At 31.0% G+C, this 22,652-nt stretch overlaps 4 protein-coding genes across 5 annotated transcripts in view; 2 read left to right on the forward strand and 2 right to left on the reverse strand.

The window, feature by feature from the left end:
- LOC107026139 overlaps positions 1-1,159 on the forward strand; it is an 11,686-nt gene extending 10,527 nt beyond the window's left edge. The window contains exons 9-10 of one of the 2 annotated variants that reach the window (XR_003579363.1): positions 91-172; positions 269-410. Coding sequence is in view for 1 of the 2 variants with exons in the window: in XM_015227002.2 (XP_015082488.1) it covers positions 269-441 (173 nt within the window). In the remaining variant the exon portion in view is untranslated. Of the gene's footprint in view, positions 1-90; positions 173-268; positions 454-656 lie in introns of those variants that run through there. The other variant, XM_015227002.2, reaches the window with a different exon arrangement.
- A 1,873-nt stretch (positions 1,160-3,032) lies between these two features.
- Positions 3,033-4,666, forward strand: LOC107025836 (photosystem II 10 kDa polypeptide, chloroplastic). The gene is made up of 5 exons (XM_015226598.2): positions 3,033-3,239; positions 3,913-3,971; positions 4,128-4,183; positions 4,258-4,310; positions 4,423-4,666. Exons 1-5 carry the CDS (start codon positions 3,086-3,088, stop codon positions 4,515-4,517), a joined length of 417 nt encoding a protein of 138 aa, XP_015082084.1. The 5' UTR covers positions 3,033-3,085; the 3' UTR covers positions 4,518-4,666.
- Positions 4,667-4,799: 133 nt separating this feature from the next.
- Positions 4,800-9,708, reverse strand: LOC107025835 (DNA repair protein recA homolog 1, chloroplastic). The gene is made up of 13 exons (XM_015226597.2): positions 9,345-9,708; positions 9,152-9,243; positions 8,882-8,957; positions 8,473-8,535; positions 8,031-8,160; positions 7,819-7,904; positions 7,603-7,728; positions 7,177-7,281; positions 7,031-7,087; positions 6,550-6,612; positions 6,400-6,476; positions 5,851-5,923; positions 4,800-5,422 (listed from the first exon to the last, which is right to left on the reverse strand). The coding sequence occupies exons 1-13, from the start codon at positions 9,546-9,548 to the stop codon at positions 5,315-5,317; spliced, it is 1,260 nt and encodes a 419-aa protein (XP_015082083.1). The 5' UTR covers positions 9,549-9,708; the 3' UTR covers positions 4,800-5,314.
- Positions 9,709-13,220: 3,512 nt separating this feature from the next.
- On the reverse strand, positions 13,221-18,238 carry LOC107024568 (NAC domain-containing protein 21/22). Its single transcript, XM_015225558.2, has 3 exons — positions 17,784-18,238; positions 15,462-15,733; positions 13,221-13,988 (listed from the first exon to the last, which is right to left on the reverse strand). Exons 1-3 carry the CDS (start codon positions 17,971-17,973, stop codon positions 13,434-13,436), a joined length of 1,017 nt encoding a protein of 338 aa, XP_015081044.1. The 5' UTR covers positions 17,974-18,238; the 3' UTR covers positions 13,221-13,433.
- Positions 18,239-22,652: the final 4,414 nt, after the last annotated feature.

Consider the following 22,652-nt stretch of genomic DNA (forward strand, 5'->3'; position numbering starts at 1 on the left):
GGGGGGGGGGGGGGGGGGGGGGGGAGCTCTAAAATGGTTTCCTTTCTCTTGCTTCCTATTCTTTCTTCTTTGTGTTGGAGGGTGGTTTAGGAGGTGAAGGGGAGCAGCGTGGTTGAGACCGAGACTATCAGGTGGCTAAGTTTCCTTGTGGTGGTCTTGATTCTTCATCAAGGTTTGGTAGTTTCTTGGAGTCTTGAACTGCTGTATCATGGACTTGAACTAAATTACTGTAGGCCAATGTGCTCATGTTTATTTTAATGCCTTGTAGGTGGCAAAGATAGTTTGGCTCTAAAAATAGATACGGTACTGGCCTTCTGTGATGAAATGTGCTTGAAGGACAGAGCTTCTATCCAAGAAGACGGCAATCCACATCACAAAGAGTTTGGCTTGATTCAACCAATGAGCGGAAGGAGATTGTCCAAAGCTGTACACACTCCATGATGTGCATGCCAGGCATGTTTTGGCATCAGAACTTGCTTAAGTTTTATCTCCTCTTTTATCATTGTTTGTCTTGATCCTCTCCATATATATTATGATGTTTGTGCTCTTGGTCCGGCAATATGTCTGATAATTTGTTCCTTTGTTGAACGATCCTTGGAAATGCTTGTGTTTTTCATTCCCGATTCAACTAATCCTTGGAGTTCATTTTCTCATAGGTGGATTTCATGCTGGAGTTACTGTAAATAGGGTTGGATTTGTACATTCTTGCGAGAGTGATCTGCATTCCAGCCCCCTCTGAAGCACAGGAGTCATCTGCATTTCAAATGATTACCCAATTACAGACTATGGCAGACCACACCCATTACATTTAATGATGGCAAAGAAACAGCAACACCAATATTTTTGAATCCTATTAATGGCTACCATACCATAGTACTGTATTAGTTTCATTACTTTCCAGAAGCAACTGTTATATGTGCCTTTGAGCTGAAATTTGTTGTCTTAGAATATTAGTTGGTTGCAACCGTATCAGTGCTTTGAACATTTATCAAGGCCAAATACTTAACGGTGCCTTGAAATCAACTCTAGTTTATTGAAATGATGTCTATTCAGCACCTATCTGTGTTGCCAGTAATGCTCATGCTTAACTTAGCATTCTGGTTAACAAGTTTTATGCTGGATGTTCACATCGAAAATGGAGTTTTCGTGTTGCTTAGAACTATATGCATCCTGTGTTAGCTAGCAGTATGGGAAGGTAAATACAATTAAACACCAAAAGTAGAGAGAAATAAGGCGGAATTTAATCTTTGGATTTGATTTGTCTTTCTTGTGGGAATAGTGAACTCGTTATCCAGTTAGGTGAAATGAACTCAATTCAAATTTGTTAAGTTCCATTTTTGGTTGAGAGAATTGAGTTGTGCTCTCTAGATTTTGAAGATGATTTAGGGTCAAACGGCTATAATTCTACACGATATTAGAGTTAAGACCCATTGATGGGCCGTGTTTCTCAACGTTTTATGGCCTTGTAATTCTGTTTTCACATTGATTTTGACAGAATGTGTTGTGCTCTGATCTCGGGTAATTTTTTTCCGAGAAAAGACATAAAGTCATCATTGAAGTTGTTTTGGATTTTCATAAAGCCACCTTAACTTTGCGACTGTCCTATTATCCTACTAAACAATTTTGAATAGATGTTATCATATCATTTTTCGATCAGCCCCGAATTTTAACAAGCAAGTGAGTTCACGCTCCAATTATTATATGATACGTGTTAATTAAAATTATAATTTTTTTCATTTAAAATTTTTCCTTTATCTTATTCTTTCTTTATTTCTCTCTCTCTTACTTTTGAATTTTAATTTTGATATATCTTAAATTTACCACCTCCCACTTTCATCCCTTCATTTTTTATTTTTTTCTTCATCTCCCACCTCCCGTGTCAACTTGAAACTCACTTTCATTTTTTTTCTTTTCTTTTTTGTTCTTCTTCTCCGTTCAAATTCTTTATAAAATTTATACTATTATTTAAACTTTATTGAATTATTGATAACAAAATTAATTATTTTTTTAAGAAAATTTAAAATTTTGAAGGTATTATCAACTACTCATTTTCATATACATTCAAAATTAGAAATGATAATTTTAAAAGAATCAATTAATTTCTCAAAAATTGAAAGAACTTAATTGAAATCGAATAAAAAAACTATATGATACTTCCTAATCATCTTCAAATCTATTGAGTTTATCGAATTGTTCGAAATGTAAGAAAATATTTAGATAAAATTTTAAAATTAAAGAAAGTAAAAATAATAATAATAAAAAAAAGAAGGTGAAGTTGTGGTAAAAATGACATTGAAAGTAAGAAGTTTCGATGGATGGAGATGAAAATCAATTGAAAAGAAAGAAGAAAGAAACAGAAATATGAAAAGGAAAAAAAAGTTTCAATAATAAAAAGAATAAGAAAATATATTTTATAACAAAATACTTGTAAAAAATAAAATTATATTAGTTATTTTAGGGTGCTCATTCTCTTTGAGATAGTGCACACCAGTCTCTTGTTGGATGGACGAAAAATGATGTAATTATATCTATTCAAAATTATTTAGTGGGGGTAATAGGACGATTGCAAAGTTAAGGTTTCTTTTTAAAAATTCAGGACAACTTCAATACTGACTTTACGTCTTTTTCTCTTCTTTTTCTCATGAGCTAACTTAAGTTAGGATATGAGTTATGTCTTCACAAGTTAGTTTGACACTATTATTATGTGAGGAAATTTTAAAAAATCATAACCCCTCATCGTTTATTGTGGTTTCCAACAACCCATAGAGAAACGAATCAGTTTTTTCCTCTTCCTTGCACGAGTGGACTGAGTAAAATAGAAAGGAAAATAAAATAAAGATTGAGAATGTATAGAAACAAGTCAATCTCTTGGGTCCCTGAAAACCAATGAATGAACTCCAAGTGCACAAAACTAAGATAAGGCAAAAGAAAAATAACTTGTAGTATAATATTATTATCTAGAAGCAATCCACAGAATGGTTGCCACGTGTCTAGTTGTAAATCACAAATGCAAGTATTATTATCACCATGCAAAGTGAAAACAAAATAAATTGGAGCACAAGAAGAGAAAAGGTAATAGGAGAAAATGGCAAGCACAGTAATGAGCTCATTGAGCCTAAAGCCAACTTTCACTTTGGAGAAAATATCAGTGAAAGGGCTTCCATCACTTACTAGATCTTCTTCTTCCTTCAAAGTTGTGGCTAGTGGTGTCAAGAAGCTTAAGACTGACAAACCCTATGGTATGTAATTAATAATCCACTTTTAACTTATATACACCAACAATATATATTATTTGTGTAATTTATCATGTCCCTTGTTTTACTATTACAATTCCTTGTGACTTAGCTTTTAAGTTGTGACCTTATAATAGTATCTGAAATGTTATATGTTGTCCATGTATATATTCATCAAACTCTTGTGCATATTTACTCATGACTTAATTGTATCATGTGGGTGTATTTTGGGGCTGTTGTTGTTAGCGAATTGTCTCATATTTGTCCTTGATGTTAATTAAGCTCTAGTTTAGATTGAGGAATTTAGGTGTCAAAATACTTTGGTAAAAAAGTTCAAATATGGATTTAACCAATTAATTACCTGCTAGTAGTCTAATATACTTCAGATTGGAGCTGTGTTAGGGTTAAGGGGTAATATCTGCTAAGTATAGTGGAGGATAAAATTAGGATAATTGGTATAGAGAGTAGGTAGGTGTGTTTTTAATCCTTTTTCTCTCAACTCTTTGATGAAAGCAGCTTGGTATACAAAGCATCCCATATTCGTAGGATTTGAGAAAGGGCCACAGCCTAAGAGATGAGATGTGATATAGACAATCTATCCTAATGCAAAACCTGAGATAGAATATTATAATACAAAATTAATACTACCTGCTGATTATGAAGTGGATTTTGTTACTAGGAATTAATGGAAGCATGGCCTTGAGAGATGGGGTTGATGCCTCAGGCAGGAAGCCCAAGGTTTGTTTCTACTTCTACCTTTGATAATATATAAGAATATCATTAATTAGTAGTAAAATAACTTTTTTCAAAATAAAAGAATGTAAATTATAGCAATTACTTTTCTGTGTGTGTATTTTAATTTCTAATATATGAGCAAAACATGGTGATGTTTAGGGAAAGGGTGTGTACCAATATGTTGACAAATATGGAGCTAATGTTGATGGATACAGGTTAGTTAAAAACTTGTTAGTTTGCACTAGTATGAAACAATTAATCTTATACTTTGTGTGATTTTGAAATGCAGTCCCATCTACAACACAGATGAATGGTCTCCAAGTGGTGATGTTTATGTTGGAGGTATGACAGTTTTTTTTTAACTCGAACTATGTATATATACACAAGAACGTTTATAATTAAGTCAGTACTCATTTTGAATCTAGATCCTAAATCACATGTAATATGATTGCAGGTACCACTGGCTTAGCCATATGGGCTGTGACCTTGCTTGGCATTCTTGCAGGAGGTGCTCTCCTTGTCTACAACACAAGTGCTTTGGCACAGTAGATGTTATCCTTGTATTGTACTATTTTAAGTTTAAGTTGTATTCCATGTTATCTTTTCAAAGATACTTCAAATATTTCTTGGCATCTTCATTAATATGTAATTGCTGTGATTTTACTGTGGATAATATTACATCTAATGTTTTTGTTTTAGGTTCTTATAAATCTTTTAAGTTTAGTCGTGATTGGATTGCCTTCCATGAGACTCCAAACAGTTATAACTTAATCCAATATTTTGAAGTGTAAGGAATTCCTGGAACGATCTCAAATGACAATAATATATGAGTTCAGAGACAAATATTTACTAGATTTCTTAATGCATAGAGCTAATGGGATAATAATACCAACGCAACACTAGAGTGGTACTTCCAATGCAATTGTTACAAGCAAAAATCTTCAGATATTCAAAATTTGGCTAACAGTACAACCAAAACAAAGACAAAATATGCAGCAAAGAGCTCACACTCCTTTTCACCACCTTAACTCTAATTCTTCAGTTTGGTTAAACTAAACACCAGTCGCCCAAGACGTCCAAATACAAGCTCTCCTGTTAGCCCAACAGGCAACAGGTCAAGCAATGAAGGATGTATGTATCTTCCTCTTCGCGCAAAGATCCATTAGTTTACAAGAATATATACCTTTCTTCAAGAATCTCTAGTGCACAGAAATGGTCTCATACAAAGCAAATCTGGCAGTGTCTCCAATTTTGCTCATTTCTAATGTAGAATCACATATGGATGTCAACGTTGGCTGAAAAATGCTCTGCTATCATAATCAATCGAAGCAGAACTCTGATTCGTGTTATTGCATCTCTTGAAGTGCATCTTCCTCTAGAAGCTGCGGCAGTGGATGTTTCAATGAAGAAGAGCCTAAAAACCCGTTTGTCTCTAGCACCGATGACCGAACCATCTGCTCAGGCAGATAGATAATGTCATCTCTCCGCCTCCAAAATATTGATAAACAGTGTGCAAGAAATCTCTCAATATGTTAATCTAATAACTACGATATATAAGAATATTATCTTCGTGTATAGGTACTATGACCACATAAATACATTTGCTGTAGCTCAAAAACTATGACCACGTAAATGGTCATAGTTTCCATCATTTTTTCATCTAAAATAACAGCCTACAAGCTCAAGACACCAGAACAGATCAGCTAACAAACATACCAAATATGCAAACAGAATTTTGTTTGGTTATTAGTTCTCTTTTATCATCAGGTTATTTACTTCCATATAAAACCTCCCAGGTTATGTTTAGATATTGAACTAGTATCTTACACAGTATGACAACTAAAACTCTTACAAAACGCACCTACAAAGGAGAGCATGATACCTTTTCTATTTCTTCAGAGAGGAGAGGATTTTCTCTCAAATATTGCAATGCTTTCTCTCTTCCCTGTCCCAGCCTTCATTAAAAGTATCAAGAATCAGTGACTGACTCAAGCAAGATTAGTAATATAGTAAAACATCAAGAAACAGTGCCGAGTCACATAATATTGGTAATGAACTTTGCAAGACTCAGCTCACTGAAGTATAAGACAAATCTTTGATTAATCTTAGCTTCTGCAACAATAATCAGTTACTTAGACAGTTTTCAATCACATTGAAAGTCAATTTCTTGCTTATTCTTACTACTTCAAATTATTTCCATCAGCAACCACATAAAGTATGAAATCTATCAATTCTCCTTAGCTGTTTTCTTTTCATTCGAGTATAAGCTCTGTCACTTCTAGTACAGCATGTGGAAAATTCCCAGAATCTTGAGCGGTCATGACAAAAATATGCAAATATTTCTATTGAGATATGGAGTTTCATAAATTAGAAGTTTAGTAAGCTTCTTCGAAGTCCCTATAATATAGCAAAAACTGCAAAATGTACTAACCTATGCTCTCCGTAGTTATACCATGAACCTTTCTTAGCCACCACCTCAATCAGTTCCGCACAATCTAATACACAACCCTGCAAAAAGTCAATTTTAGGAACAGAATTTGAGCCAAACACTAAGGAAAAGAAAGATAAGAATGCCACAAACCAGCTTGCTCACTCCTTCTCCAAACATAATTTCAAATTCTGCTTGCTTGTATGGTCTAGAAACCTAAGAAGGATAATAATAAGACCAATTAGCATGTTGGCACTATAATCAGCAAGAAGATGCAAACAGTAAAAGACCAGCTGTATACTGGCACTTTCTTTCATGTCTCTGTATTTGCTAAAAGAATTTTAAAATAAATAGAGGTTTTCGCTAAAAGAGACCTCTGTGTGGATGCACCGCCAAAGTAACTACATAAAGTCTTCAACAATATCCCCTATTTACAATGATCATACAGTGGAATTACCATGCTTCCAGTGCAGGAAATTCAATACTCATGATAACCTTTTATTATGCAAATGTCAGCTTCATAGTTTTAAGCACTGAACACTTGTATAACTGAACCATTACCATATGTATTCCATCCCACAAACATAATACTGATGGCACCACATTGAATAATTATGACGTGAAGCAGATTTACCTTACTCTTTTGAACTCTCACTCGGACCTTAATACCCACTTCCTCGTCTCCTTTTGCCTGAAAGGAAGAGCAACAATTTTTTCATAAAGAGACTTAAATGAGTAAAATAAAAAATCTACTAGCCGACTGAGCAGTTCTGTACTCACAGATTTTATCTTCCCTGTAGAACGGATTTCAAGTCGAACGGAGGCGAAAAACTTTAAGGCAATCCCTCCACTTGTGACCTCAGGATTTCCGTAATAAACACCAATCTGATTCGAAACATGGTAATTACTTCCATTCATCAAGTGAAGTCCACCAAGTTATGATGAGAAATATGCTAGTTTATGAAGTTAATCACAATGGAAGCAAGAATGACAAGTTTTCATTGACAACATTATCCATCACCTGTGACCTATAGCTCATGGGTTCTACGTGGAGTCAGCTACTAATGCTTACATTAGGGTAGGCTATCTACATCACACCCCAATCTGGCCCTTTCCTGGACCCTAGTGAACGCAAGATGCTTTATGCACCGGGCTGCCGTTTCAGTACTTGAAAAGAGAACAGTGCAACTTCTAAGTCAAGAATACCTTGTATCTTATCTGATTGAGGAATATAAGAGTACATCCAGCTTTGGAGGCATTGCCTGACATTTTACGTAAAGCTTGACTCATCAGGCGTGCTTGTAAACCCATTTGCTGCATCCCGATTTCTCCCTGTACAAAATAAGAGACCATGAAATCAGGAACTGGTGGGAACAATTTAAAGCTTTCTAATTAATTCAGAAAATTAAAATGTTGGCTTACCTCAATTTCAGCACGTGGAGTAAGGGCTGAGACTGAATCAATGCAAATGAGATCTACGGCACCTGATCTACACATCCGGTCTGCGACTGAGATAGACAAAAGTTTGGTTGACAGTACAAACTCTAGTAAGACCACCATGATTATTGACAAGGTTGCTAGCACAAAAAACTGAAAAATCATTTCTAATGGTGTAAACAAGGAAAAGTTGTTACTTTCTAGAGCCATCTCTCCATTATCAGGCTGGCAGACGATCAAATTCTCTACATCTACTCCAAGTGCTTTGGAGTATGCAGGATCAAAAGCATGCTCAGCATCAACAAGCATTGCATTGCCTCCTAGCTTCTGCATAACAAAATTTAACATTTTATAATCTGTCTCCTTTTACATGAGAACATTTTCAGTAATAAGCCTAAGGCAAGTGGTTTCAGTGGATTGGTCACAATAATAAAGCTCCAATGGATGCTGGAAAGGATTCTAAGTTTGCTTTCTAGACTTCCATATTGTCCATTATTTTCTTTCACTTCATCTGTAAGATAGAAGCATATGACTTCCTTTTTCATCCAAATAATCAAATGCCCCCTCCCTTCCAAGTGCAGCCCCATGCCTATAGAAGTTCCAAGCTGATGAGTAGAATAAACCAAACACATACTGCACCTGTACTTCTGCAATAGCATGGAGAGCTAAGGTAGTCTTTCCACTACTTTCGGGCCCATATATCTGTAAAGAAAAATATGAGGAAAGCAATTAGATAACAAATTGTAGCAACCTTGTTAATATTCCACATGCTCATATCAGTTGAGAAGTTCAGGATGTGGACAAACATCAGAATCAAATACACCCAGCCTATTAATGAAATAAGTAAATTTCTAACACACTCACTCTATTAACAGGTCAATATAACTGTTCTATTCATCTTCATGTAAGAGTGAGTCCACTATGTGTAATCAAAACCAAAAATTAGTAATAACTAAGCAGCCAAGCATTTGAAACCAAATAGATGGCGAATAACCAGTAATAACTAATGCATACTGAAAATACAAATGAAAAAGAGAGAAATTTAAACCTCAACAATTCTGCCTTTGGGAATGCCACCACCTAAAGCAAAGTCTAGCGTCAAGCAGCCACTCGGAAAAGTTTCACTGCATAAAGAAGCAGATGCACAAGTGCTTGTAAGACTGATATAGTCTAACAATGATCAAAATTTTGGGCAGAATATTTTTCTCCTCTTTCATTTTCTGCTTCTTTTCCCCAAAATATTTCATGTTTGTTTCGACATGGTTCCTGTGTAGAAAGTAAATATAACTTTTTTTGAATTCAGTAAAAAATTACATACACCAGAGCTCCGCCGGCACTACCCAATCTAGTAACGCTTCCTTTGCCAAACGAGCTGTTTATATCGTTCATTGCAGCATCCAATGCTTTTTGCTGAAGCAGGAGGAGTTAGGGAAGTCAGTCACATGGAATTCTTCAGTAAAGCAACATACAGAACTATAAATACACACATATGTAGAGAGAGAAAGAGATACCCGGTCGAGAATCCGAGCGTCAGAATCAGGAGAGAAAGCGCCATTGATTTTATGGTCAAATTCCGAACGAACCCTGATTCCACATGCTGAAAATTGAGGGCGAGATACTTTCTGGTAGAATTTTACTGAAGTTGAGTAGCTTAGAGATTTGTGACCAATTTTGGAGCCAAATAACTGAGCTTTCACTGGGAAAGTTAACTCCATTGAAGTTTCTAGTCTAAGCTTAAAAGCTCCGTTCTCTTGGACTACAAAGTTCAAGCGGATTGAAAAATATTACTATACTTAAGCTCAGTTCTCCTTGCTGAAGAAGGAGCTTAGGCTATGCTGTCGCCGGAGTTCCATGGCGCCATTGTCGACGTTGTTTAGATATTTTCTGTTTTGAAGCCCAAAACATAAACGTGGGCCTATTCTTAAGGCCCAAACCATATACATGGGCCTATGCTTAAGGTCCAAACCATATACATGGGCCTATTCTTAAAGCCCAACTAATGTATCTTGCAGACTGAAGCCCAGCACTATTGAAGCTCATTTTAGGAGTCCATCGTGCATGTATGTTTATTGGATCGCTGGTTAATGTTTAGACTTTAGTCATCATTTACATTTACCATGTAATTATACAGATAACACTAAGTAAGTTTAATTTTTTTTAACCATATGGATAGTTTTTCAGTTTGTTTGTTAATATTTATTCATCATTTAAAATGTACTAATTGAGAAGAAGTAACTATTTTTAAGGTGAAAATAACATTTAGGCAAAACTCAAACAATAACGTCTTAAAATAATAATAAAAGATTATTTCAATCATGAGACATCTTCGAATTTCAACAATATCAAATCAGAACTATTCACTTAAAAATATATTTTGTGGTTGCTATTATTGGTCTCATTACTCATAATATATATTCAAGCTACTAAATATATTACATAATTATAATATATGTTCCGTCTGCGTGTTTATGTATATACCTGTCAAATTGAAAGTGTCATATCTTGGAGCACACGGGAGAGTTTGACTTTGAAATATGCAAGAGAATCAACCTAATCTCAACAACAAATGGAGAATGAATTAGGAAAGAAAATAGAAAAAAAATCCAAAAATCACAGTCTCAAGCAAATATGTTTGAATTACCTAAAAGTGCCAAATATCAATATTATATATCGTAATTAGTTGAGGTGGATCTAAATTTTGAATTTTAAGATAGAAATCTCATGTACTAGTAATTTGAGTTCAAATTTAATATTTATACAAATTTAGTGAAATTTTCTAAATATATTTATTAGATTTAAAATCAAAATTATTGAGTTCTATTGAACCAGTATATTGATGTCTATAAATTTGAGAAAGCTTCAAAGAAATTAAAGGAGAGTCATGAAAGTTTGAAAAGAAACATGTTTGCATACTAGTAGGGTATCAAGAAAAAATGTTGTTTTCATCCGATTAATATGGGAGTTTGGTAATAAGTTCCTTTCATTTGGGGATTATATAATACCTTCCCAATTGGAAAAAGTAATAAAAAAAAAACAGATTCTCAGTTAGACTTTTAGCTCTCTATATAATAATCCAACCTAATTAATCCCATTCCATATTTTAATCATTTTCTTTCGTACTATGTATATTTCTTATATTATTATTATGATAATAACAGTTGTTGGATTAATATGTATATAATAATGTTGCAATTGTTTGGTTGGACTTATTTCTTAAGTGATTAAAAAAAATGAAAACTATCATATGGTGAAACTCGTGTGCAAGTGAAAGCGAAAGAGACTAGCTAGTTTGATTTTCTACGATTGAATACGTCTTTAATTTAATTTGCTCAAAATATTATATTATTAAAATGTAGTATATAGGCGGCTAAAGGGTAACACTAATTATTGTTAAACGGTCGATGCAATAACAATAATAATAAATTTTAGTGTAATTTATAGATAGGATTTAGAAAAAAGTAGACGTACAAAAACTTTATCCACCAACATCCAGTATTTTCTTAAAAAAACATTAGCAAGCACTTTTAAGTACCATTTAATTACCACCATAGACTAATATATTAGTTGAATTTACTTAAATTTAGAGAACTTGCTAATGGCTATAGTAACTTTTGTAATTAATGTGTGAGTGTGAACATAAAATATACTCTGTAATTAGTAGTTTACGTGTGGGATCTGTAGGCAAACAGGGAATTAAAGATGAAATTAAGTCAGCAAATCTTGCTGAGCAAAGAAGGATTTGAGTGTTTTATTTTCTTGATTGTCTTTCTTACCTGTAATTAGCTATGAGATGAAAGTGATAGTTAGATTAATAACTCATAATTTTTATGATAGTTACATTAATTACTCGTAAATTTTTGTGAAACAAAATTGACTATTCTTAATCAATCTTCTTGTTTTCTGGCGTTTGACATTAAAATATATTTATTTGATTTCACATATTTTTCTATAGTACCTGTATTTTTAATTAGAAAGTAGTTAAGTAATTTTCATTTCTAATATTATTAGGTGGAGATACTTAATTTTAATTTATTTTCATATCCTTTTGATTACCCCATGTGCCACATTTATGGATTATTAAGAGTATGTATGTAAAATTGATGTATTGCTCTTGTCATCTTCAATGAAAAATAATACAATTGACTTGTATAGTTGTATATATATGATTTTATTTTGTTTTTGAAAAAGAAAATTTATTTCATTTAAAGAATTGTACTAAAGGAAGGGTCGGCAGCTAAGAGTTTTCAAAAATGATTGGTTATTTACATTGTTTATTGATTAGACATTCCAAAGGAAATATCATGAGGAGAAAGTCAAACCTTCACAAAATTTAATTGATTTCTACTATTCCAAAGATTATAAAACAGCTCCCTTAGCTTATTAAGGGTTTTTACTAATAATTTCAACGAAAAAAAATTATATATTAGATGAAGTGATATTTTAATGCTCTAAACATACTTTTTTAGAAAAATAATGTGCATTTGGCTCAAAATTGATATTATATCATGTTAAAAAATATTTTAGAATTGTTTTTGCTAACGTTTAATTGGTATTGACATCAATATTTCTTATTTACGGTATGAGGTTTGACTAATAGTCTTTTGAACGTTAATTAATTTACTATCTTATAAATTTGACTTAAAGCAGACAATAATATAGTATCACAATAACAACGTTTTTGTTGATTATATGGAAGTTCAAAATGAAAGTAATTATAGGATAAAAAATAATTAATGATCTTTTTTTGGGGGTTTGCTTTTTACAGACAGGAGTGCCTCCTAATTAAGAATATGGATATTATGATACAATGAATGTTATGTGTAACTAAATTAAGCTTATCCAAGTTTCATCTTTAGAGTCTTTCTATTTTTCTTGTCAAATATGATGATTCCACTTTACAATACGCAATTCCAAAAAAATGGGTATATATTTTTGGACAAAAAGAAGATCCTATATTTGGTGTATACAGTATACCTTTCACTTCATGTCCAAGAATTAGGCATGCGTATCTATGATACAATGCATGAAGCACAAATGAAATAAATTCAAATGCATGAACAATAACTGAATATTGTTTTGGGGACCCCGATGTTCTAAGAAACTACAATTATCCCCCAAAGTTAACTTTAATTTAATTAAACCAGTTGTTATAGTCATTTTTGCCATTTCATATGTAAGAAATCTTTTTATAAAAAAAGTTATTTAATTTGGGGATGGACATTGTCAGAGAATATACACTCTAAGCAAATATAAATTTGAAATGATACACTAACTAATTATTATGGTGATTTATTTGTATATTTACTCTTTTCATATGTCGATATTACTTTAAAAAAAAACAGCGCAAGGACAAGATGGAGATAAATGCAACAAAAAAACGACGATGATATGGAGAATTCCAATCTATCTAGGAGACAATTCTATACATTAACCACTAGGAAAGTATCATTATTGGAATTACATGCATACATGTATTGGAAATTAATCTAGCTAGTATAGTTATATATATATTCTAAGATTACAATATAATACTAGCAACTAAAACAAGAACTTGCCATATATAATATCACACATCTAAGTAGAATATTTTCTCTCAAAAATCAATAATTGTTCCACATTGTAGGATATCCCACCTCAGATAAAAAGCTAGTTTCAGAACTTCCTTCACCAAAGCTAGGTGAATTTCCTCCTTTTATATTTTGGGCAGGATTGATAATATTGTTGTTATTGCTATTACCTTCCATAATAATATTATTCTTGGTACTCAAATGACTTAAAACAGCTTTAATTACTTTGTTATCACACGTAGAGGATGTTGCAGTGGCATTTAGGTAATTTCCAATATCAGCTGGAAAACCACCGTATGCGGTAGATCCGATGGCGGTTGTGGCGGAGGGGAGGTGGTGGCTATGGGAAGTGAAAGTTTGGTTAGGGGTGAAAATGGAGAAGCAGGGCACTTGCTCATAATATAATTCATTCATATTATTGTTGTTAGGGTTTGTTTGGTCGAAAGTAATGTAAGGATCCATTAATGGTGGTAGAGATGAACAACTTATTGTATCGTTATCGTAGTATAGGTTGTTGCTTCCAATTTCTTGCTTGGTACCAAGTAATTCCTTCTTCTTGTGAAATACTCGGCATAATACCCAATCCTCCTGTTAAAAAAAGATTCAACTTTTATACGCTGACAATATAATATAATAATAATCATTGTACTATACTACACTATTAATGTAAATGAATTAAAATAATTGAGAGAAAAAAGTTCCATATATATGAATGAATTTTAATAATATCCATGATCACCAAGTAATTGATTCTTTATGAGAAAAAAATGTTTATTTTTCTGAAATAACGTGACGTGGTCAAGGACAAGGGGATTAGGTAATTAGGTTGTGTTGTTATCTAAATAAATAATAATTGAGAAATGGAATTTATTCTGATTAAACATAGATTACGAAAGAATCATGAGATATTGTTCTTATCATTGTAGCACTGATTAGTAACATATTATATCACAATAATTGTGCTAGATATGTCTCACAAAATTTGACATAATTTAATAATAGTATATGAATTGGTTTACAAATCTTTCAAGGATTTCAAGGAATCAAATTCATTAATCAAATTAGAACAATAATGTTCTATTGTATTTCCTAGCTACTACCTATTCTATATATAATTTGAATTAACCTTTAAAGTTTATACCTAGTCAAAGATATTCTTCAAATTTCACATAAGATTACGCTATATTTATTATTATTACTATTATTATTGTATTTAGTGAATATGTAATTCCTAAAAGTGAAATGACTTAAGGTAGTAGTTGTAAGTTGGTCAACTACCAATACAGTTTTTAAAAGATAAAATAGTTCACATATTTGTCATAACTCATAAAACCATATTCTTAAAATGATAGAGGAAACTTCCAATGATGTTTACAGTTGAATATAGAATAAGATTCCAAGAAGAACTTAACCGCATTTATAGCGATTGGATTAATCAATTACTATATTATAAGTAGGCCAAGAGAAAAGGATAATTTAGATAATTAAGCCAAAAGTTCATTATCATGGGCCATAAATATATATGAACTGTCATTTATTATGTACAGCCACATACTTGTATTTTTCATAACGACAAATTAAATTCATGCTTATTTCACAATTTCTCAAATAATTTTTTCTTTTAAAAAAGAAATATGAATGGACAGTTCTCTCAAATGAAAACTACTTTTATCTACTTTATTTATTTTATAGTTTTATGATATTTTTTTTCATAATATAATAATTAATGAACTTTTTATGGACCTAAATGCTTCAAAACTCGTCATATTTATCGGCAAAAGTAAATGACAGTATGACCAAAGAAGAACTAGTTTACCTTCTTTTTTTTTACATATACAATTTTTTTGTTTAATATATATAGAATTTTATGCATGTATTATATGATATATATATAATATTCTCAAAGCATATATACTCCAAAGTAAATTAATTGCACATGTAAATGATATTTTATTAAAACTTACTAAGAAAATCTATGGTTTATTAGTTGATGTTCTATTAGTATATACAAAAACGTATATAAATATTAAATTTAAAACTCAATTAGAGATCGTAGAGTACCTTTAGAGAAGAAATTTGAGGACGAATGGGAGGTTCTAGGCGGAATTCATGCATAACCCAATCACTTTTTCTTCCTTTTGGTGCTCTCCCTTGATAGAAAACTAGGGTTTTTCTCATTCCTACTAGACTTCCTTTTCTGATGATTGCACGATCTTTTCCGGTGGCTTTCCAGTAACCAGATACGGTGGCTCTGTTTGTTCGGAGCCCCGTCGCGTATTTTCGGTCACGTTGGCTGTAGAAGTACCACTCCTTGCCTCCAACACATGCCACTTCTGTAAATATTATATAACGTTATCATTAAGTAATTAATTTTAGCTTAGGTACTACACAATTCAATGGTAATAATAAAAGATATGATCTCTGTTTAAATGAGATGATTACATAGTTCAATATTGATTGATTGTTTCTAGAAAATCATAGTAAGTTTCAACGTGACATGCATCATAAGAAGATAGGATTGAGTAGCATAAGAAACAAATAATAAAAGGATGAGAAAATGAAAGGAAAAAGGAATATGTCAATTTCATAGTATTATTATCGAAAATTAAGAAGATGATGATAAAAAGGGAAGGGGACCTGTTTTATTTTTGAAAAAATGGCCTAACTTTTATGCATGGGTTAAGTGCTAAAATCTCTATCCAAAAATGGAGATAATTAATTATTGGAGGGTCATATTTATGCAAATGGCTTAGGTAAAAGATGTTGATGGGGAAATTTAAAGTTCAAAGAACCTACATGTATAGTGCGTGTATATTACTGTTCCTTTGAAAATAGATATGTAAAAGAAAGAATTATATTCCTACAATAAAGGGATTAAGTTGACCCCAAAAAATTACTAGCTAGGTGATCAATTTTTGCTCAATTAATTTCATTGGAGATATATTTGCTTATCTCCAAAATCTATCATAAATAGCTCGATTAATTTCATTAGATATCTATTATCTTTATTTATATATGTATTAGAAAAATACAAAGGTCAATCCACATTTTGAAGTTTATAACGAGTTTATAGCTAGTGATTTCAAAAACTAAAATAAATAAATTTTATTATACGTGTATAAGCGGAATCATACCCCACTATTAGCTGGTAGGTTAAAGATTTTAGTTATGCAAAAGAATAAGTGAGAACACTATTGATCCTCCTGATCGATGGGTAGAGTATGAAAAAAAAGAAGAGGAATGGAACCAAGTGTCTACTTTGTTATTGTATTCTCAACAAATGTTTCTTTTATATATTTAAAATATTTTTTAATATAAATATACGATCTACACAGAAGTAATTGGATTCTTGAAAATCCGCTCTCACCACTCTTAATGCATCTCTGAAGATACATATCTAATAAATTTAATCAAGATAGATATAAACTGATCGAGACACTCTCAATGGCAAAAGAAAAATTGAGGATGTCGACAAGATAGCTTTAAATTAAACGGGGTAAAGTTATGACCAGAATTAATGGTACTTAATTTTCTCTAAATTGGAGTATAAATGTACACGCGTGTGGTTGACACAAGTCACTTAAGAGATATATATGCCATGTTGTAAGTTAATTCATCAATATTTGCATTAATCTCTATCGCTTTCACCATCTTTTGTTTCAACACAATATGCCAATACTGTCAATTTCTACAAAAGTTAATTGAATGAGAAATCTTATGAGAACCATTAATTCGTATATATCTCATATATCATTCACATATTCAAATACAACTCAAAGAGAATTTAACTTCTATTATAAATCTACATAAAAATAATTAATTTTGTAAATTTTATATAATTTTTTAGTGTTCATTGTTATTATGTGATGGTTAATTTCTTTTATTAGAAAACAAAAATAAAGCAGGAGGACCATGGTAATTAATGTTCTGTGGTTACTTATTTTGAAAAATATAAATTAAAGACTTTGGGTTATAGACAGGAAAGTCAAGCTATATTGTAGAACTACTTTGAGAGCGTTTAACATACGCAGTGTGAACAAACAAATAAGCATAAAGAAAATTAAAATTGGTAAGTGTTAATGCTAACGAAGAAGACAATTTTAAATATTATTTTTTTTCTAATTAAGACTAATCACAATTATTATTAGCAGTGTATGATATTCTTATCCACGAAAAAATAGAAACAAAAAAATGAAAACTTTGGACCAATCCGGTAGCTAGCTATCACTTCATCCACAACCCAACTATGTGTCACAAACAAAAAATTCATATAGAAAAATAATATAGCATAAAAGTGTGTGATCAATTAAAAGATGTGAATGAAATAAATTCGAATCTATGAATTATTATAAGATTCTGTATAAGTAATTAGTATAAACGTACCAGGAATTTCCCATGGTTCAGATTTATTGAGGTCAACTTCTATGAGAAGAGGGTATTGTTGTTGATATTCGGATTGTTGATCAACTTTCTTCATTAAGTAATCACAAATAAGTTCTTCATCTCTTGGATGGAATCTAAATCCTGGTGGTAATTTGGATTCCACCATGCTCAAGCTGTTGTTGTTACTCATTTTGAAGAGAAATGAAAAAAAAAAAGAAAGAAAGAAAGAGGAGATTTAAGTGTATCAAAGTCCAAGGGGAGGTGGTTCATAAAAAGATAGTATGATATTTCCCTATTAACATCACTAAAATGGTACTCTACTTCATCTATATATAAGCACTAGTTATTATAGTCCCATGTCTAATTTCATTATTATTTTAAATTACGCTATTTTGAACTGAAATAAAATTTAATAAAAAATTTCTTTTTTGATCTACATAATCATATTTAATTAAATTTAACCGAAAAAGTTATATCTATTCATGTTGACTAGACACAAAATTTATAAAAGAAATAAAAAGTTTTGGAATATATAAAATATAATAGAAATTATTTTGAATAAATTCATATATATCGTGATATTTTGGTCATTTGTTGGCTAGCTAATAAAAGTATATCACAAAAATAAAAAGAGAATTTTAAAATTAAGATAATAGTATAAAAAGCATCCAACAACGACCTTTGAGTTTAAGAAGACAAACTAATTTTATTTCTTAATATAGTACTTTAAAATATTATGTGTCATATTTTTAGAATATAGTAAAAGGAAAAAGAATATGTCATATAAAAATAGTTGATTTTAGTGTTGAGGACCTATTATTTATTTCTCTTGAGTAGGTAATTAGTAGGAAAATACATTCTTTTGTTCATTTATTTTTTAATTTTCACTAAATAAAATCAAGTGGTTAATAAGTCAACCAATAATTCCGTGTAATATAAAAGTGAGATTTGTGTGGTTTGAATTTCTAAGAGGATTCTTTTGCCTCACGTATGATGATGACGTGGCTCACCAATGGTTGCCTACTTGCTGACGTGTTCTTTCATAACTGAGTCATTGCCTACTTGTTCGGAACTTTGATCCATTCTTAGCTAATTGTAAATATAAACCAAAATGAGTGTGTGAACGATAACGTATACGTAAATTTATAACATTTTTATCTTGAGAAGGTAAATCGATTCTTTCATATTAATGCTTCTCTAACTTTTTTTTCTTATTTTTTTTTTCTTTTTGGATATATATTACTTGTTGAATTCTCTTGACATAATTTATTTATGTATTAATTTTTGGCTGTTGTCATCGAATAAAGGTGTGCTTATTATATTTCTCCTATAACCACTTGCTAATAAATCAGTTTATGTTGAGAGAGTAATCTTATAGGACTACTTGAAATGGTTCAGACAAGTTAGAAGTTGCCCTGAAATTAATAGAAGAAATTCTCTATTTTAAATTAGAAGTAGATTTTTCTAAGAAATCGTCAAAGATTATTGTAGAAAATTAATAGGAAGTTATCAATATCATTCGTAGTTTCTTGTTCTTTAATTTCTGTTATTATTTGTTGTTGGTTTTATTTTGTTGTTGTTATTGTTCATTTGTTATGTTTAATTTAGTATTATATCTTTCAAAATAATTTTTTTAAATCTCACAAATTATGAGAGAAATAAAATCTGCATATTTTATATATTTCTCAAATTCATATATATAATATTTTATATATATACATATATATATCATTTTGATCATTATTATGATAAATCTTATACAAATAAATTCTAATTTATAAATTATAAATATCAAACGCCAAACAACCGTAGATAAGAGTTGGCACCGAACCAGATATTCGCCACCATCTGGAAATTTGAGGTTTCTTTCAGATTATTACTATTAAAAAAGGCCCACCCATTGTACTTAACTGTTTTGTGACGTGCCAATTGAAAGCATGACGTTTTTGGACTGACCTTTTTCGGCAACCATTAAGCACTTGGATTTGGAGCCCATTTCAATTTGAAAGTCCACAAAATTTTTTTAAACATAAATTCATATTTGTATGCTATAAGTTTACATAATTACACTCCATAACAAACATATAAATGTATAATTCGCAATACATATACAATTGAAGGAATTGTATAAAACAAAATATGTAAAACGAGAAAGAGAAAGAGATTTGGACAGAAAATTGTATAAAACGAAATGTATAAATTATAAGTATATAAAACAATTATGTATAATTTGAATTTGTATAAAATGTGAAAGAGAGAAAGGCAAAAGAGACTTGGACAAGGAATATACAATTGAATCGAATTGTATAAAACGAGAAAGAGAGAAATTATATACAATTTGAATATGTATAAAACGAAAAAGAGAAAAAGGCAAAAGAAACTGGTGAGAGAAACATTTTTATCGTATAATTATAAGTGTATAAGACGAAAATATATATATTTACATGTGTATATACAATTTTTTCTCGCTTTATACAAATAGAAACGCAATTTATACATTTCGCTTCTGTTTGTATAATAATTAAGAGAGGCGACGATGGCGAGCGAGATTAGGGAGAGTGGCGAGCGAGATCTGGGAGAAAGGAGAGAGAGGAACAAAAATATATGTATTTATACAATTTCCTCTGCTTTATACAAATCTAAACAAATTTTATACACTTGTATTTGTATAAAGTGAGAGGAAGCGAGCGAGAGATGGAGCAAGAGAGGAGAGTGGCGAGCGAGAGTTTGAGAGAAAGAGATGACTGACAAACAATTTATTACGGGACACAACTAAATCAAAAGGTGGTTATATCAATTAATTTTCCCTTTTTTTTTATTTGGATCCAATTTTTCACCTTCAATAGTAAGTCCCCTTGCCATTGGCAATCTAAATTTGTCCACAATTGACCATCTTTTTCAAAAGAACAATAATGATTAATTTTGGGGGCCTTGAGATCACCAAAGTTTCACTTAAGAGTCAAAAGAAAGTACTCATATTCCATACTGATTGCCAAACTTTTTATTATATACTATCCAATAAGAGTGAAATTCCTTTCTTGTGGTAGATTCACACTCTTCTTTTGCTCGTGTGGAGAATGTCATTTTTTCCATGATTTTTCAACTCTTTTCTGGTCGATCAATTGATTTGGTAGCTTTTTATAAATTTAATTTTTTGTTTCATGTCTTAAAAGAGAGTTTTAGATTTGGTAGCTTTTTTATAAACTTATTTTGTTTCAAGTCATAGAAGAGAGTTTTACTTTTACTTATCCAAATAATGAAATAATATTCAAAAGATCTTTGTAGAGTTATTTTTTCTTCTATCCATTCTTAATAAGTAAGTGCACACCCACATACACAGTAGTAGTACATTTGCTCAAAACTAGGGAGTAACGTTTATATAGTGATCATTGTAAAATGACAGATTGATAATGTTTTATCATGCTAGGTCACACAAACGAGTTAATTATCTACTATATATTTATATATATTGACCTTATACATTGACATTTTCAAATGAACAAATTTGTTCAACTCCTCTACGCTCTAGCTTCGCCCCCCGACGCTCTGAATGCCCATATTAAATGTCTTGTATTGAGTGAATTATATAATGACACCATTTTTACGTATAAATAGGGACACAACGCATGAGATGAAAAGGAAAAAAAAGGTTTTCCAATAAATAAATAATTTCGACTACGTGACCGAAAAATTAACAAAGCAATCTAGTCAAAATTGCTATTGATAATTGAATACACTTGATTAGGAAATTTTTAATGATTGATATAAGAGGCAACTAAATCGTTTAACTTGAGAAAAAGAATTGAATTAATGGCCACACGTCAAAAGGGTCCCTTTGGCTAATAAGAGTGGGTGTGTATGTGTGTTTTTCAATAATATCCACACTCTAAAGGTCTTATAAAAGCAAAATATATTCCAAAAATACATCTAGAAAAGGAAAATATAAGAAGATAAGATAATGAAAATGATTGACCATCAATAAATTATGAGAAAGCTAGCAATTGAAGACCATATAACCCAATATTTAGATGGGTTTAATTTCAAAGCATTGTTGGTAATTTATAAATATTTATATAATCGGATCAGTATACAAATAAATTACTTGATAAATTATTATCTTCATCTTAATTTATGTGTCATACCTACTTAAGACGATTTTTTAATTTATTTAAAAATAATTTACTTTTCGAATTTTCATTTTTTTTCTTATTAAGACTATTTATAATCAAATAAATGTATATGACAATTACCAAGTATCTTTCTTTTTTTCTTGAACTCCATCCACATAGAATCAAATATGCCACATATAACTTGTGACGAAAAAAATACTTTGTATCTTGAGGAAATTATAATGGATGTCCTACTATATAAAAGAAATTTTACATCAGGTGTGTAACTTAAATCCAATTTGGATATTCAAGAGATTTTGAATAAAGAAACATGTACAGATTTGGCACTCCCCTATTCATAACAGTAAACGCTGCCTTAGTTTCAAAGATTATTATAGCAGTCACGCAATGATATTCTTACTTTATGATTGTAAAACATGAGCAATTATTGAATTATTTTATAATATAATCTATTTAATTTTTTAAATAAGGCTTGTGATAGATATACTATGGCAAATTACTTATAGTAGTTAAATATTATAAATTTTAAATTCATAGGTTCTATAAATATAATATGTTCACACTAATAATCAACAAATTTTGAATGCAAGTTAATTCAGAGGACAACTAATAAAGTGAAAGACAACTTTGAGGCCTTCAATATCAACTTCTGTTGAGTTTTATTTGCCCTGATTTCTTACCATAAATAGATTTTCCTTTTTTGGGAAAGGTTTTTGTTTGACTAATCTTTTTCTAGTAG

This window comes from Solanum pennellii, chromosome 7, assembly GCF_001406875.1.
Source record: "Solanum pennellii chromosome 7, SPENNV200".
NCBI classification, from domain to species: Eukaryota; Viridiplantae; Streptophyta; class Magnoliopsida; order Solanales; family Solanaceae; genus Solanum; species Solanum pennellii.